At 44.6% G+C, this 14,569-nt stretch overlaps 1 protein-coding gene across 1 annotated transcript in view; it reads right to left on the bottom strand.

The window, feature by feature from the left end:
- Positions 1-1,208: 1,208 nt before the first annotated feature.
- Positions 1,209-14,569, bottom strand: part of igfbp-3a2 (insulin-like growth factor binding protein 3 paralog A2) — a 55,467-nt gene continuing 42,106 nt past the window's right edge. The window contains 1 exon segment of the mRNA NM_001279157.1: positions 1,209-1,334. Within this exon segment, the coding sequence (NP_001266086.1) occupies positions 1,209-1,334 (126 nt within the window).

Raw genomic sequence — 14,569 nt, 5'->3', positions numbered from 1 at the left:
GTTTGTTTACTCGGCTGAGTAAGTTCACTGTCTGAAGTCCTGGTGTAGCATATATATATATTTTGTTGTTGTTGATTGTAGTTCTTGTTGTTTTGTTCTAGAGTGCTATAAACCTTGTCAAATGTTGCCACTATGGAAAAGGTACAGAATTATTGCTATGCTATGGGAGGCAGGTAGTCTAGCGGTTAGAGCTTTGTGCTAGTCCGAAAGGTTGGTAGCTTGAATCTCCAAGCTGACAAGGTGAAAAATCTGTTGATGTAAACAAGGCACTTAACTCTAATTGATCCAGGGTTGCCATTGATAATGGAAGACATGGCATTGACCTCACTCTCCGAGGGTGTCTCAGGTGGAGTAGGGATATGCAAAAAACACATTTCCAATTTCACGTGTATAATACACACTTGTATAAAAAACAGGACTATGGGAAAGGGAGGGATAGGGGTTAGGGATGGGGGGAGAGAGGGCGGAGAGGGTGAGGGGGGCAGTGTGGGGTTTTAAGGCGCCTTTATTGGGCACTGTCTCCATTCGTTCCCCCCTAAACCAGTAAATGTGACGCAGCACATCGGGTTGGACAAGCTGGTTGCTTTGGAGACAGTGGGGAAGGCCAGTGTTGTCCAAGATGGCATGAAAGAGATCAGAGGCTGGCCAAACCATAAGCCTTCACTTCATAATGATGGACCCTGAGAAAGAGGAGGAGTTTCTGCATGACAGGATGGAAGGGGGCTGAATTTGGGTTTGGGTGTTCTAACATCTCTAAACTGATCTTAGTGAAAAACAGCATTTACACACGCATACACACACAAACACACATACACACATTGAGTTGGGTCACAGTCACTCACACTTTAAATACAGTGGAAAAGTCCCTCCTTCGTCTCTCTCTAAAAGAATAGTGCAGATGATTAGTTTCTCTCTCTCTTGTTTTCATACAAGGTGAGAAGGTTCCCATAGCACAGAGCAGATAACTGTAGATGATGGACAGAAGGCTTGGCCTATAGGCTGTGCTCCCCCAGTCTTCTCCCTCCCTCCCCCCTTTGTCCCCCTCCCTTCCCTACCCGGCAGTCATGTGACCTGAGGTCAACAGTCTGGCGCTCTTTTGACTGTGCTTTGTGAAGTGCCGGAGTGAAAAAAAGTCTCCCTCCTATTCCTCTCTCCTCCTTCCTTTGTTCTTTCTCTCCATCCATCCATCCATCCATTCTCTCTGCTTCTCATTTGTTCTCCAGGTTGTTGCACTGGGATTCTCCTCTCTCCTTTCCATCGTAGCTGGAGAGAGGCTGACCGTACTTATCCACACACCAGCAGTAACCTCGCTTCCTCCCTTTGGATGGACGGCACTGCAGAGAGAGAGACAGAAAGAGAGTGAGAAATAAAGAAAGATAGAGTTACATTTAATTCAATAAAACAACCAACCATCTATCATATAAAACGCTTTTCAACTTTGACAAACTAGAAAGGGAGTTTTTTCTGTCAGACGTGTGCAGCCTTCACCAAGCTGTATCTCATAGGCAGGTAACACCAGTATGGGAAGGACTAACACACTAACACCATTCAACTAGCCCTGGCAGCCTAGAAACACTCAGAGAGTGAAAGAGGAGAGAGGGATAGAGAGAGAGAGACAGAGTAACCTCCTGCCAAATGTATGGCCATATTAGAGAGACATATTTCCCTCAGATTACACAAATCCACAAAGAATTCGAAAACAAACCCAACTTTGACAAACTCCCATATCTACTGGGTGAAATACCACAGTGTGCCATCACAGCAGCAAGATTTGTGACCTGTTGCCACAAGAAAAGGGCAACCAGTGAAGAACAAACACCATTGTAATACCCATATTTATGTTTATTTATTTTCCCTTTTGTACCTTAACCATTTGCACATCGCTACAACACTGTATAGACATAATATGACATTTGAAATGTCTTTATTCTTTTGGAACTTCTGTGAGTGTAATGTTTACTGTTCATTTTTATTGTTTATTATCTATTTCACTTGCTTTGGCAGTGTTGACATGTGTTTCCCATGCCAATAAATCCCTTGAATTGAATTGAGAGAGAGAGAGCTTTTACAGAGAGGGGGAGACCGGCCGACAGGGTAAAGGGTAGAAAGACACAGGGGATAGGGTAGAGAGGGACGAAGTAAAGGGGGTGAGGACACAAAGGGGGTGAGGACAGAGAGAGAGGGTAAGAGGACAGAGAGGGGGTGAAGACAAAGAGGGGAAAGAGGACAGAGAGGGGTTGAGGTAAGAGGACATAAAGGGGAAAGATGATAGAGGGGAAAGGACATCGATTTGAAACAGATTAGCGTTTTCACGGAGAGCATATAAATTGTTGATCCAACTCAAGGTGTCAGAAAAAAATGATGCACCCCCCTCCCCAACGTAAAAAATATTTTACATTTAACACACTCTTCCGGTTGCTGACAATGATCAGCTAGGGGGAAATTATAATTATAAATATAGGAAATATATGCAATCAATTTTCCACCAACAGGTTTCTGTGCCAATGCACCAAACAACCAATAAACAAAACATACAGACATGGTTTGCATTTTCAACACCACAATAAATAGACTATCAATCTGGACAAACAGAAAACACATCCCTCCCTACTCTGTAGGATTACCCGGTACTGAAAGCTTGGCTTGACAATCTATGAATGTCATTCAACTTTTTGCTGTTTTGTAACAGATGTCTCTTTCCATTCATCAAATTGCCTCTGCATAGTTTGGATTGATTGATTTATTTGTCAGTTAAAAAACACTACATGCACAGGAGGTTGGTGGCACCTTAATTGGGGAGAACGTGCTCATGGTAATGACTGGATTGGAATGGTATCAAATACATCAAACACATGGTTTCCATTCCATTTTCTCCGTTACTGCCATTATTATGAGACGTTCTCCCCTCAGCAGCCGCCACTGACCACATGACCATGTGGACACCTGCTCGTGGAACATCTCATTACAAAATCCTGGGCATTACTATGGAGTTAATCACCACTTTGCTGCTATAACAGCCTCTGCTCTTCTGGAAAGGCTTTCCACTCGATGTTGGTACATTGCTGCGGGTACTTGCTTCCATTCAGCCACAAGAGCATTATTGTGGTTGGTCACTGATGTTGGGGGATTAGGCCCCTAACATCCCAAAGGTGTTCGATGGGTTTGAGGTCAGGGCTCTGTGCAGGCCAATCAAGTTCTTCCACACTGATCTTGACAAACCATTTCAGTAATGACCTCGATTTGTGCACGGGGGAATTGTCATGCTGAAACAGAAAAGGGCCTTCCCCAAACTGTTGCCACAAGGTTGGAAGCACAGAATAGTCTACAAAGTCATTGTATGCTGTAGCATTAAGATGTCCCTACACTGGAACTAAGGGGCCTAGTGCAAACCATGAAAAACAGCCCCAGACCATTATTCCTCCTCCACCAAATTTTGCAGTTGGCACTATGCATTCGGGCACTATGGATTTGGGAAGGTAACGTTCTCCCAAACCCAGATTCGCCCGTCGGACTCCCAGATGGTGAAGCGTGATTCACCACTCTAGAGAACACGTTTCCACTGCTCCAGAGTTAAATAGCAACAAGCTTTACACCACTCCAGCTGATGCTTGGCATTGAGCATGGTGATCTTAGGCTTGTGTGTGGCTGTTCGGCCATTGAAACCCATTTCATGAAGCTCCCGACTAACAGTTATTGTGCGGATGTTGTTTCCAGAGGCAGTTTGGAACTTGGTGGTGAGTGTTGCAACCGAGGACAGACAATTTTTACTCGCTACGCGCTTCAGCACTCTGCGGTCCTGTTCTATGAGCTTGTGTGGCCTACCACTTCGCGGCTGAGCAGACCTACTTATGAGCAGACCTACTTTATTGTCAAATGGCAGCCAAGCATCGATCATCATGTCACCACAATAAGACCCTTGATATTTATTGAAAGGAGCATCACCCTCATCACTGTGCACTTTCACCACCCTGTGAAGTTCATCATAACTTAATCTGTAGCCTAATAAACTGCATGCTTTCCCATGATGTGGTGATACATTTTACCAGACATGTAGGCTACTTTACTCGCATGAAAAGGTTGGATGGAAACCTGGTTAATGTCAAGCCATTTTGAGAATGCTGGAATTATATTTTGGACGAACGTGCGCATGCCTACATGAGACTTTTGAAGTAGCCTGATCAGATTAAAGCATGTGTATGCCACACATAAAAGGTAATTTTAAAAAAAGTCATAAAAAAAAACCATTTATGCTAAATATTTAGGCTATATTGTAGCGGTAGATTCTAGGTGCATGAGGAACAGCTGCTCGGATTGTTCTGGACGACTGTGTGATAACGCTCTCGGTAGCCGATGTGAGCAAGATCTTTAAAGAGGTCAACATTCACAAAGCAGTGGCGCCAGACGGATTACCAGGATGTCTACTCAAAGCATACGCGGACCGACTGGCAAGTGTCTTCACTGACATTTTCAACCTCTCCCTGACTGAATCTGTAATTCCTACATGTTTCAAGCAGACCACCATAGTCCCTGTGCCCAAGGAAGCAAAGGTAACCTGCATAAATGATTACTGCCTGTAGCACTCACATTGGTAGCCATGAAGTTCTTTGAAACGCTGGTCGTGGCTCACATCAACAGCATCATCCCGGATACCCTAGACCCACTCCAACAGACGACACAATCTCAATCGCTCTCCACACTGCCCTTTCCCACCTGGACAAAAGGAACACTTATGGGAGAATGCTGTTCATTGACTACAGCTCAGAGTTCAACACCATAGTTCCTACAACGCTCATCACTAAGCTAAGGACCCTGGGACTAAACACCTCCTTCTGCAACTGGATCCTGGACTTCCTGATGGGCCAACCCCAGGTGGTAAGGTTAAGCAACAACACATCTGCCACGCTGATCCTCAACACGGGGCCCCTCCTGTACTCCCTGTTCACCCATGACTGCGTGGCCAAGCGCGACTCCAACACGATCATTAAGTTTTCTGATGACACAACATTGGTAGGCCTGATCACCGACAACGACGAGACAGCCTATAGAGAGCAGGTCAGAGACCTGGCCATGTGGTGCCAGGACAACAACCTCTCCCTCAATGTGATCAAGAAAAGGAGATGATTGTGGACAACAGGAAAAAGAGGACCGAGCACGCCCCCATTCTCATCGACCGGGCTGCAGTGGGGCAGGTTGAGAGCTTTAAGTTCTTTGGTGTCCACATCACCAACAAAACTAACATGGTCCAAGCACACCAAGACAGTTGTGAAGAGGGCATGACAAAACTTATTCCCCCTCAGGAGGGAAGGTTCTACAGCTGCACCATTGAGAGCATCCTGACTGGTTGCATCATTGTCTGGTATGGCAACTGCTCAGCCTCCGACCACAAGGCACTACAGAGGGTAATGCGAATGGCCCAGTACATCACTGGGGTCAAGCTTCCTGCCATCCAGTACCTCTATACCAGGCGGTGTCAGAGGAAAGCCCTAAAAATTGTCTGTTTATAGTCTCGCTTTTGTTATTTTACAGCTGCTCTTGAATTACTTGTGACTTGTATTTCTTATTCTAATCCATATTTTTTTAAACTGCATTGTTGGTTAGGGGCTTGCAATTATACTGTAAGGTCTACATCTGTTGTATTCGGCGCATGTGACTAATAAAAATGTGATTCGATTTCATTATCGCATATTGAGCAACAACTGTCCTGGTTTAGGGACACCGATCCCGTAGAAGTTAACTCTGTCTTGAACTGCATTGTTGGTTAAGGGCTTGTAAGTAAGCATTTCACGGTAAGGTCTACACCTGTTGTATTCGGCGCATGTGACAAATACAGTTGATTTGATTTGGTTTGAGAGCGTGTGTTAAGCTTTCCTGAATAACTGGGCCTGCTGGGAGGATATGTGGCCCCATTATTGTAGGTCGACTTGGGAGAATGATGACTTGCAACATTCAGTATCAGAAGTAAAAATACAGCCAGACTGTCCTGCTATTGCGTCTATCTAGACCTTATAAACTGTAGAGAGTAGACCCACGACTGATCCAAATCGACTGAAACATTCAAATCCAAAAGCTTTTGCGTCGTTATTCAAATTACATTTTCACTGCAGCCTAGAATTTTGTACTCACATGAAAACAATAATGCAATTATTCATTGCATTTTGCTGTTGTATTGTTCCTAAACAAGATCAATAGGAGAGCTTTTTGAACTGTGTATTTAATGTCTTCTCTGTACATTCATGCATAATGATGCACCTGGCGTGTCCGCGGCCTATCAGCTATTCCTATTTGTTCTTGTTGATTCATATAAAAAAATGTATGCAGCTTTGAATATTTGTATGTGTGGTATGACTGCTAGTTAGTCTATTGCAGATCTGGACAAACAATCCACCTACCACTATTGTCACTATGAGGGCAGGATAGACCACTGGTAGACTGTATTGACCTGTGGTATAGTAAAAGTTAGCACATTGAAAAGCGTAGTACATAAGGGAAGTACCAAAACACATTGATATAGGAGAGGAGCATGCAAGCTGATGAGGAAATTTGGCTAGGATGGAAGAAATTAACCAGGGAAAAAACACACAACCCTCCCCTGTGCCCAATGAAAAAAAACACACAACCCTCCCCAAAGCAAAACAAAAAGTTTGACAACCCTCCCTATTTTGGACCACCCCTCCCCCCCCAGTAAATTGCGATCCGTCCCTAATGTAATAATAACACCTTTTCTCCACAGCCACCTGCCAGACTGTGTGTGTCCTATTGCTCCACTCCTTTCTTCCCCTGTTTGCTGACCTCAATTTATCTCTCTCCTCTCCACCCACCCTTATTTTCTCTCTTTCTTGCCTTTCTCAACTTGGATGTTATTCAAAATCGTGTGCAAGCCAGGCTTCAGCAGAACTCAAACATCACGTTCACGGATAAAAATGTGTGTGTACATGTGTGCGCGTGTCTCTATTTCTCTCTGAAAGGATCTGTGTATCAGGCTTACAGGGTACTACAGTAAGGGTTCTATTCAATCTGTAAAGCTGAAGAGTGGCAGATTCTGCGATACAAATGTAAAAGTCATTTTCGATTGAGCGGACATATAGAGCGAGGAGAGGATACGGCGTGAGCGAGTGAGAGTGAAATAGTGTGATGGTAAACATGGAGTTGCTATAATGTTTGTCAGGGCCAGTTGGAGGGCCATTGGGAAAGGAGCACTGCTATTTTGGGCATCTGGCACACGCTCAAAATCATCTGGAGCTGATTATGGCCCCCCCACACAAACACACACACCCACACAGACACAGGTACTTAGCCAGCCAGCCTACCAGTCAGCCAGCCAGCCATTCAGAAAACCTGCTAGCCAGCAAACTAGTCAGCCAGTCAGCCATCCAGCGATCCAGCCAGCAAACCAGTCAGCCAGCCAGCCAGTCAGTCAGTCAACTGCCAGCCAGCAGCCACCCACCATCCATTCATCCAGCCAGCCAGCCTCCCACCCAGCCACCCACCTACCCGGTCAGTCAGCTACCAGCCAGAGACCCACCCACCCACCATCCATTCATCCAGCCATCCAGTCAGCAAGCCAGCCAGTCAGACAGTGAGTCAGACACCAGCCAGCCTGCCAGCCAGCCAGCTGAGTACTAGGATCAAAGACTGCTTTATGGAGAGGAAAACAAATTAAAATACCTGCACCAACTGCAGGACTCTGTCTGCTTCTGAAATTGCACCCTATGCCCTATATCGTGCACTACTTTAGACCAAGGCACTATAAAGGGAATAGGGTAACCCCATTCTCACAGTACTGTCATCTTGGCCCACAGAATGACCTTCCTTCCCATCATTCCTTTTCCTCTTTTTCTCTTTCACCACAGCTCCTCCTTCCCTTCTTCCCTGCCTTGCTCCTCTCCTCTCCTCTGGGGCAGGTTCTATTTCTTCTATGACCAGCGGACGAGACAGGGGAAGAGAGCTTAACATTGTGTTCCTGAGATGGTTAATGATGATGGAGTCCTGGGAATGTGTGTGTGCATGCGTGCGTGCGTGTGCATGCGTGCGTGCGTGTGCATGCTTGTGTGTGTGTAGGTGTGTATGTGTGTGAGTGCGTTTCTGTGTGTGCATGCGTGCATGTATGTGAAGGGGGAAGATTGTTTTTGCGGACTGTAGTGTTTTGCTGATATTACTGTTGTATTTACTACAGTGTTTTTTTGCAGTATAGTAAACATTATATTGCAAGTACTACACATGCTCGAGGGATAATACAGTGTGTAGTTGTCACGACTTCCGCCGAAGTCAGTCCCTCTCCTTGTTCGGGCGGGGTTCGGCGGTCGACGTCGCCGGCCTTCTAGCCATCGCCGATTTACTTTTCATTTTCCATTTGTTTTGTCTTTGTCTTACACACCTGGTTTCAATCCCCCAATTACCTGTTCATTATTTACCCTCTGTTCCCCCATGTTTGTTTGTGAGTGATTGTTTCTGTGTAGGAAGGTCTGTTATTGTGGGCTATGTTTTGTATTGCATTTATTATATGTTGAGTAAAATACGGTTATTTACTCATATCGGCTGTCCTGCGCCTGACTCCTATACACCAGCTACACACAGACTTACTTACAGTACTATAGTATTCTACGGTATACAACAGTTTACCACAGAATTCTATGGTAAGTACTGTAGTATTCGTTCATGTGGCTCAGTATGTGGGAAAGAGAGAGACGGAGAGAGAGCGACAGTAAGCAAGTGTACATGTGTGCATTCCCTACTTTCTTGGCTACCTGTGAGTTCCGTTCAGTCTCTGTTTTATCTGTGAACTATTAGCAGTGTCATCTCCACTAGCTACCATGTAGTCTTTCTCTCTCTCTTTCTTTGCATCTTCTATCTAAACCTCCCTAGCCCGGCCTGATCCCAAATGGTACCCTATTCCCTATTAAGTGAACTACTTTTGACCAGGGCCAATAGGGATCTGACCAAAAGTAGTGTACTATATAGGGAATATGTTTCCATTTGGGACAAACTCCCTATATGAAACAGACTGAGGGAAGAGGAGGAACTTTAACAACGAAAAAGCCAAAAAAGGAATCACTTTATTTTCCCTTGGAGGAGAGATGCTGGCATGTTTCGGTTCTTCAGCCTAAAGACTAAACTTATTTATTGGCACTGTCTGTGAAAGAGTCTGCCTGTCTCCCTCCTTTCCACATCTTGAGTCTGACCCTGAGTGGGGATTCATAGACCCTAAACCCTAGCACCTAAGCCCTAAATGCTAAACCATAGCCCTTGAGCCCTTAAACCCTAAATGCTAAACTCTACTCCCTTGAGCCCTAGCCACTGAGCCTTAGCCCCTGAGCCCTAACGGTGTCCACATGGCCGATGCTAACAGAGCACACTTCATCCACCCCACACATTCATAATGCTGCATTTATAGGTGTGTGTGTGCATGCGTGTGTGAGTGCTCATAATGCTTCCTTTATGGGTGTGTGAGTGTGTTGTGTGCGTATATGAGTGTGTGCACTTATAATGCCCTTTTTGGGCTAATAGTAGCGCCACCGAGCGTCACGGACATTAAAAAGAGCCTGGCTGACCACAGGGTAAACACAGGCTCGTAAAACATGTGTGTGTGTTTGTGTGTGTATGTGTGGGTGTGTGTATATATATGTGTGTGTGTGTGTCGGAGTAACTCCCTGGCCTGCAAATGGCTGCAGGATATTGCTTTTCTAAATAAAGCTGGGCTAATGAGAGCCTCAGTGCAGCTACTCTGAAATGAGCACAGAGCACAGGCGTACATTCACAAGTAAAGGACTCACTTGCCACAACCAGATCTACCTATTTCTCCAACATCATAAGGAATGAACAAGGAAACCCAAGAGTGCTCTTCTCAACCATCAGCAAACTTCTCCGCCTATTGGACAACCCCTCTCTCACAATCACCACCGACCTCTGTGACAGTTTTCTGGCCTTCCTTCAAAACAAAGTGGAGGCTATCTACCAACAGCTGCAACAGTCTGCCCCTTCATCTGCTCCCCCCGACAGGACTACCTGACTCACTACCTGTGAAAATACTTAATGCATTCTCCCTTGTCAATGAAACCACCATTACTAAACTCTTTTCTAAATCCAAAACCACAACCTGCTCCCTTGACCCCATGCCCTCTGCCTTAGTTAAGACATGCCGCCCTGTTCTCTGCCCCCTGGTGGCCAAGACTGTAAATGCATCCCTCACATCTGGCATTGTTCCTACTCTGAAAACAGAGGCTATAACTCCCATCCTTAAAAAACAGGGCCTGGACCCTGAGATCCTCAACAACTACCAGCATATCTCAAACTTCCTCTTCCTCGCCAAAGTGCTTGAGCGAGTGGTAGCATCACAAATCCAACAACACATGGCCTCTCATAAACTTTTTTAATCCCTTGAGTCGGGCTTCAGGGCTATGCATGGCACTGAAACTGTCTTGTTAAAGGCAGTGAACGACCTTCTCTATACTGCTGATGCTAGGAACATCTCCATCCTCATCTTCCTGGACCTGTCTGCAGCATTTGACATCGTCGTCAGATTTTAACTGACCGCATGGAGAGGCTTCTTGGAGTTTCCGGATCACCCCTTGTCTGGTTCCACTCCTATCTATCTGATAGAAATAAGTTTGTCTCCCTTGGCAACTGCAGGTCTGCCCCAGGTATCACACACGGCTCAGTGTTAGGTCCATTACTGTTTAGTATTTACATGCTACCCCTTGGTCAGAGCCTCCATCAATTTGGACTCAAATTTCCCTGTTTTGCAGATGACACACAAATCTAGATCCACACAAAACCCAACTCCACTCTGCCATCCCCCTCTGTTGTTGACTGTCTCCGTGAAGTGAAAACTTGGATGAGCAATAACTTTTTAAAATTAATAGATGACAAAACAGAGATCATGCTCATGGGCCCCAACTCCCTCAACATGACAGTCGACGACTGCACCATCCACTCCAAGTCCGCAGTCAGGAACCTTGGTGTTACGTTTGACCCCACTCTTTCATTTGAACCCCACATCTAGAATGTCACCAAGTCAGCTTTCTTCCACCTCAAAAACATCTCACAACTCAGACCCTATCTCACTGACCCACTGCTGAAACCCTCATTTACGCCTTTGTTTTATCACGCCTGGACTACTGCAATGCCATTCTCTACAGACTCCCCGGAAAAACACTGGACAGACTTCAACATATTCAAAATTCAGCTGTGCAAATCACACACACCAGACCTTGGAACCACATCACCCCTAACTGCATCAAACTCCACTGGCTCAATACAGGATCATCTTCAAATTGTTCATGCTTACCTACAAAGCACTCAATGGACTGGTGTCCACATACTGTAAGTGCTGTTATTGTGAAGTGGAAATTTCTAGGAGCAACAATGGCTCAGCCATGAAGTGGTAGGCCACACAAGCTCACAGAACGGGACCGCCGAGTGCTGAAGCGCGTAGCGCGTAAAAATCATCTATTTGCAACATCTGGTTGCAACACTCACTATCAAGTTCCAAACTCCCTCTGGAAGCAACATCAGCACAAGAACTGTTTGTCGGGAGCTTAATGAGCTTAATGAAAGCCTAAGATCACCATGCAAAATGCCAAGGATCGGCTGGAGTGGTGTAAAGCTCGCTGCCATTGGACTCCGGAGCAGTGAAAACGCATTCTCTGGAGTGATGAATCACGCTTCACCATCTAGCAGTCCAGGAGAACGCTACCTGCCCCAATGCATAATGCCAACTGTAAAGTTTGGTGTGGGAGGAATAATGGTTTGGGGCTATTATTCATGGTTCAGGCTAGGCCCCTTAGTTCCAGTGAAAGTTTTTGTGCAGATATTCTTCAGTTTCTAAATCAAGTCAAACCAAATCAAATGTTATTTGTAACGAATACAACCGGTGTAGACCTTACAGTGAAATGCTTACTTACAAGGCCTTAACCAACAATGCAGTTTTGAGAAAAATAAGAGTTAAGAAAATATTTACTAAATAAACTAAAGTAAAAAAATATAAAATAGTAACACAATAAAATAACAATGATAAGTGCATTCTGAAAGTTTTCAGACCCCTTGACTTTTTCCACATTTTGGTAGGTTACAGGCTTTTTCTAAAATTGATTCAATTGGATTTATTTCCTCATCAATCTACACACAATACCCCATAATGACAAAGCAAAAAGAGGTTTTTCGAATTAAAAAATTAAGAAAATTAATAAAAATTAAATATCACATTTACATAAGTATTCAGACCCTTTAATCAGTACTTTGTTGAAGCTCCTTTGGCAGCGACTACAGCATCGAGTCTTCATGGGTATGAAGCTACAAGCTTGGCACACCTGTATTTGGGGAGTTTCTCCCATTCTTCTCAGCATATCTTCTCAAGCTCTATCAGGTTGGATGGGGAGCGTTACTGGTTAGACATTTTCAGGTCTCTCCAGAGATGTTCGATCAGGTTCAAGTCCGGGATCTGGATGGGCCACTCAAGTACATTCAGAGACTTGCCCGAAGCCACTCCTGCGTGGTCTTGGCTGTGTGCTTAGGGTCATTTTCCAGTTGGAAGGTGAAACTTCGCCCCAGTCTGAGGTTCTAAGGGCTCTGGAGCAGGTTTTCATCAAGGATTTCTCTGTTCTTTGCTCCGTTCATCTTTCCCTCGATCCTTACTAGTCTCCCAGTCCCTGCCGCTGAAAAATATCCCCACAGGATGATGCTGCCACCACCCTGATTCACTGTAGGGATGGTGCCAGGTTTCATCCAGAAGTAACACTTGGAAATCAGGCCAAAGAGTTCAGTCTTGGTTTCATCAGACCAGATAATCTTGTTTTTCATGGTCTGAGAGTCTTTAGGTGCCTTTTGGCAAACTTCAAGTGGGCTGTCATGTGCCTTTTACTGAGGAGTGGCTTCCGTCTGGCCACTCTACCATAAAGGCCTGATTGGTGGAGTGCTGCAGAGCTGGTTGTCCTTCTGGAAGTTTCTCCCATCTCCAAAGAGGAACTCTAGAGCTCTGTCAGAGTGACCATCAGGTTCTTTGTAACCTCCCTGACCAAGGCCCTTCCTCCCATTTGCTCAGTTTGGCCGGGCGGACAGCGCTCGGAAGAGTCTTGGTGGTTCCAAACTTCTTCCATTTAAGAATGATGGAGGCCAGTTTGTTCTTGGGGACTTTCAATGCTGCAGACATTTTTTGGTACCCTTCCCCAGATCTGTGCCTCGACACAATCCTGTCTCGGAGCTCTATGGACAAATCCTTTGACCTCATGGCTTGGTTTTTGCTTTGACATGTACTGTCAACTATGGGACCTTATATTGACAGGTGTGTGCCTTTCCAAATCATGTCCAATCAAATAATTTTACCACAGGTGGACTCAAGTCAAGTCGTAAAAACATCTCAACGATTATAAATGTAAACAGGATGCACCTGAGCTCAATTTCAAGTCTCATAGCAAAGGGTCGGAATACTTATGTAAATGAGGTAATTCCGTTTTTTATTTTCAAATTAAAAATTCTAAAACACTGTTTTCACTTTTTCATTAAGGGGTATTGCGTGTAAATTGCTGAGGATAATTTTTTAAATCCATTTTAGAATAAGGCTGTAACGTAACAAAATGTGGAAAAAGTCAAGGTGTCTGAATACTTTCCGAAGGCACTGTATACATGGGGTACAGGTACCAAGTGTGCTGAGGTACAAGTTAGTAGAGGTAATAGAGGTAATATATACATTAGCAGTCAAAAGTTTGGACACAGCTACTCATTCCAGGGATTTTTTTAGACATCAAACAACAAAATAACACACATGGAATCATGTAGTAACCAAAAAAGTTTTAAACAAATCAAAATATATTTTATATTTGAGATTGTTCAAAGTACACAACCTTTGCCTTGATGATAGCTTTGCACACCCTTGGCATTCTCTCAACCAGCTTCACGGGGTAGTCACCTGGAATGCATTTCAATTAACAGGTATGCCTTGTTAAAAGTTAATTTGTGGAATTTCTTTCCATAATGCGTTTGAGCCAATCAGTTGTGTTGTGACAAGATAGGGGGGGTATACAGAAGATAGCCGAATTTGGTAAAAGGCCAAGTCCATATTATGGCAAGAACAGCTCAAATAAGCAAAGGGAAACGACAGTCCATCATTACTTTTAGACATGAAGGTCAGTCAATCCAGAAAATGTCACGAACTTTGAAAGTTTCTTCAGGTGCAGTCGCAAAAACCATCAAGCGCTATGATGAAACTGGCTCTCATGAGGACCACCACAGGAAAGGAAGACCCAGAGTTACTTCTGCTGCAGAGGATAAGTTCATTAGAATTACCAACCTCAGTAATTGCAGCCCAAATAAATGCTTCACAGAGTTCAAGTAACAGACACATCTCAACATTCGCTGTTCAGAGGAGACTGCGTGAATCAGACCTTCATGGTTGAATTGCTGCAAAGAAACCACTACTAAAGGACACCAATAAGAAGAAGATTCTTGCTTGAGCCAAGAAACAATTTACATTAGACCGGTGGAAATCTGTTCTTTGGTCTGATGAGTCCAAATTTGAACTGGCCTCCACAATCACCCGACCTCAACCCAATTGAGATGGTTTGGGATGAGTTGGACT

The sequence above is a fragment of the Salmo salar genome, chromosome ssa23 (assembly GCF_905237065.1).
Source record: "Salmo salar chromosome ssa23, Ssal_v3.1, whole genome shotgun sequence".
Classification (NCBI taxonomy): domain Eukaryota; kingdom Metazoa; phylum Chordata; class Actinopteri; order Salmoniformes; family Salmonidae; genus Salmo; species Salmo salar.
Note: the sequence above shows the minus strand (reverse complement) of the source record. Positions and strands in the feature narration are given on the sequence as shown.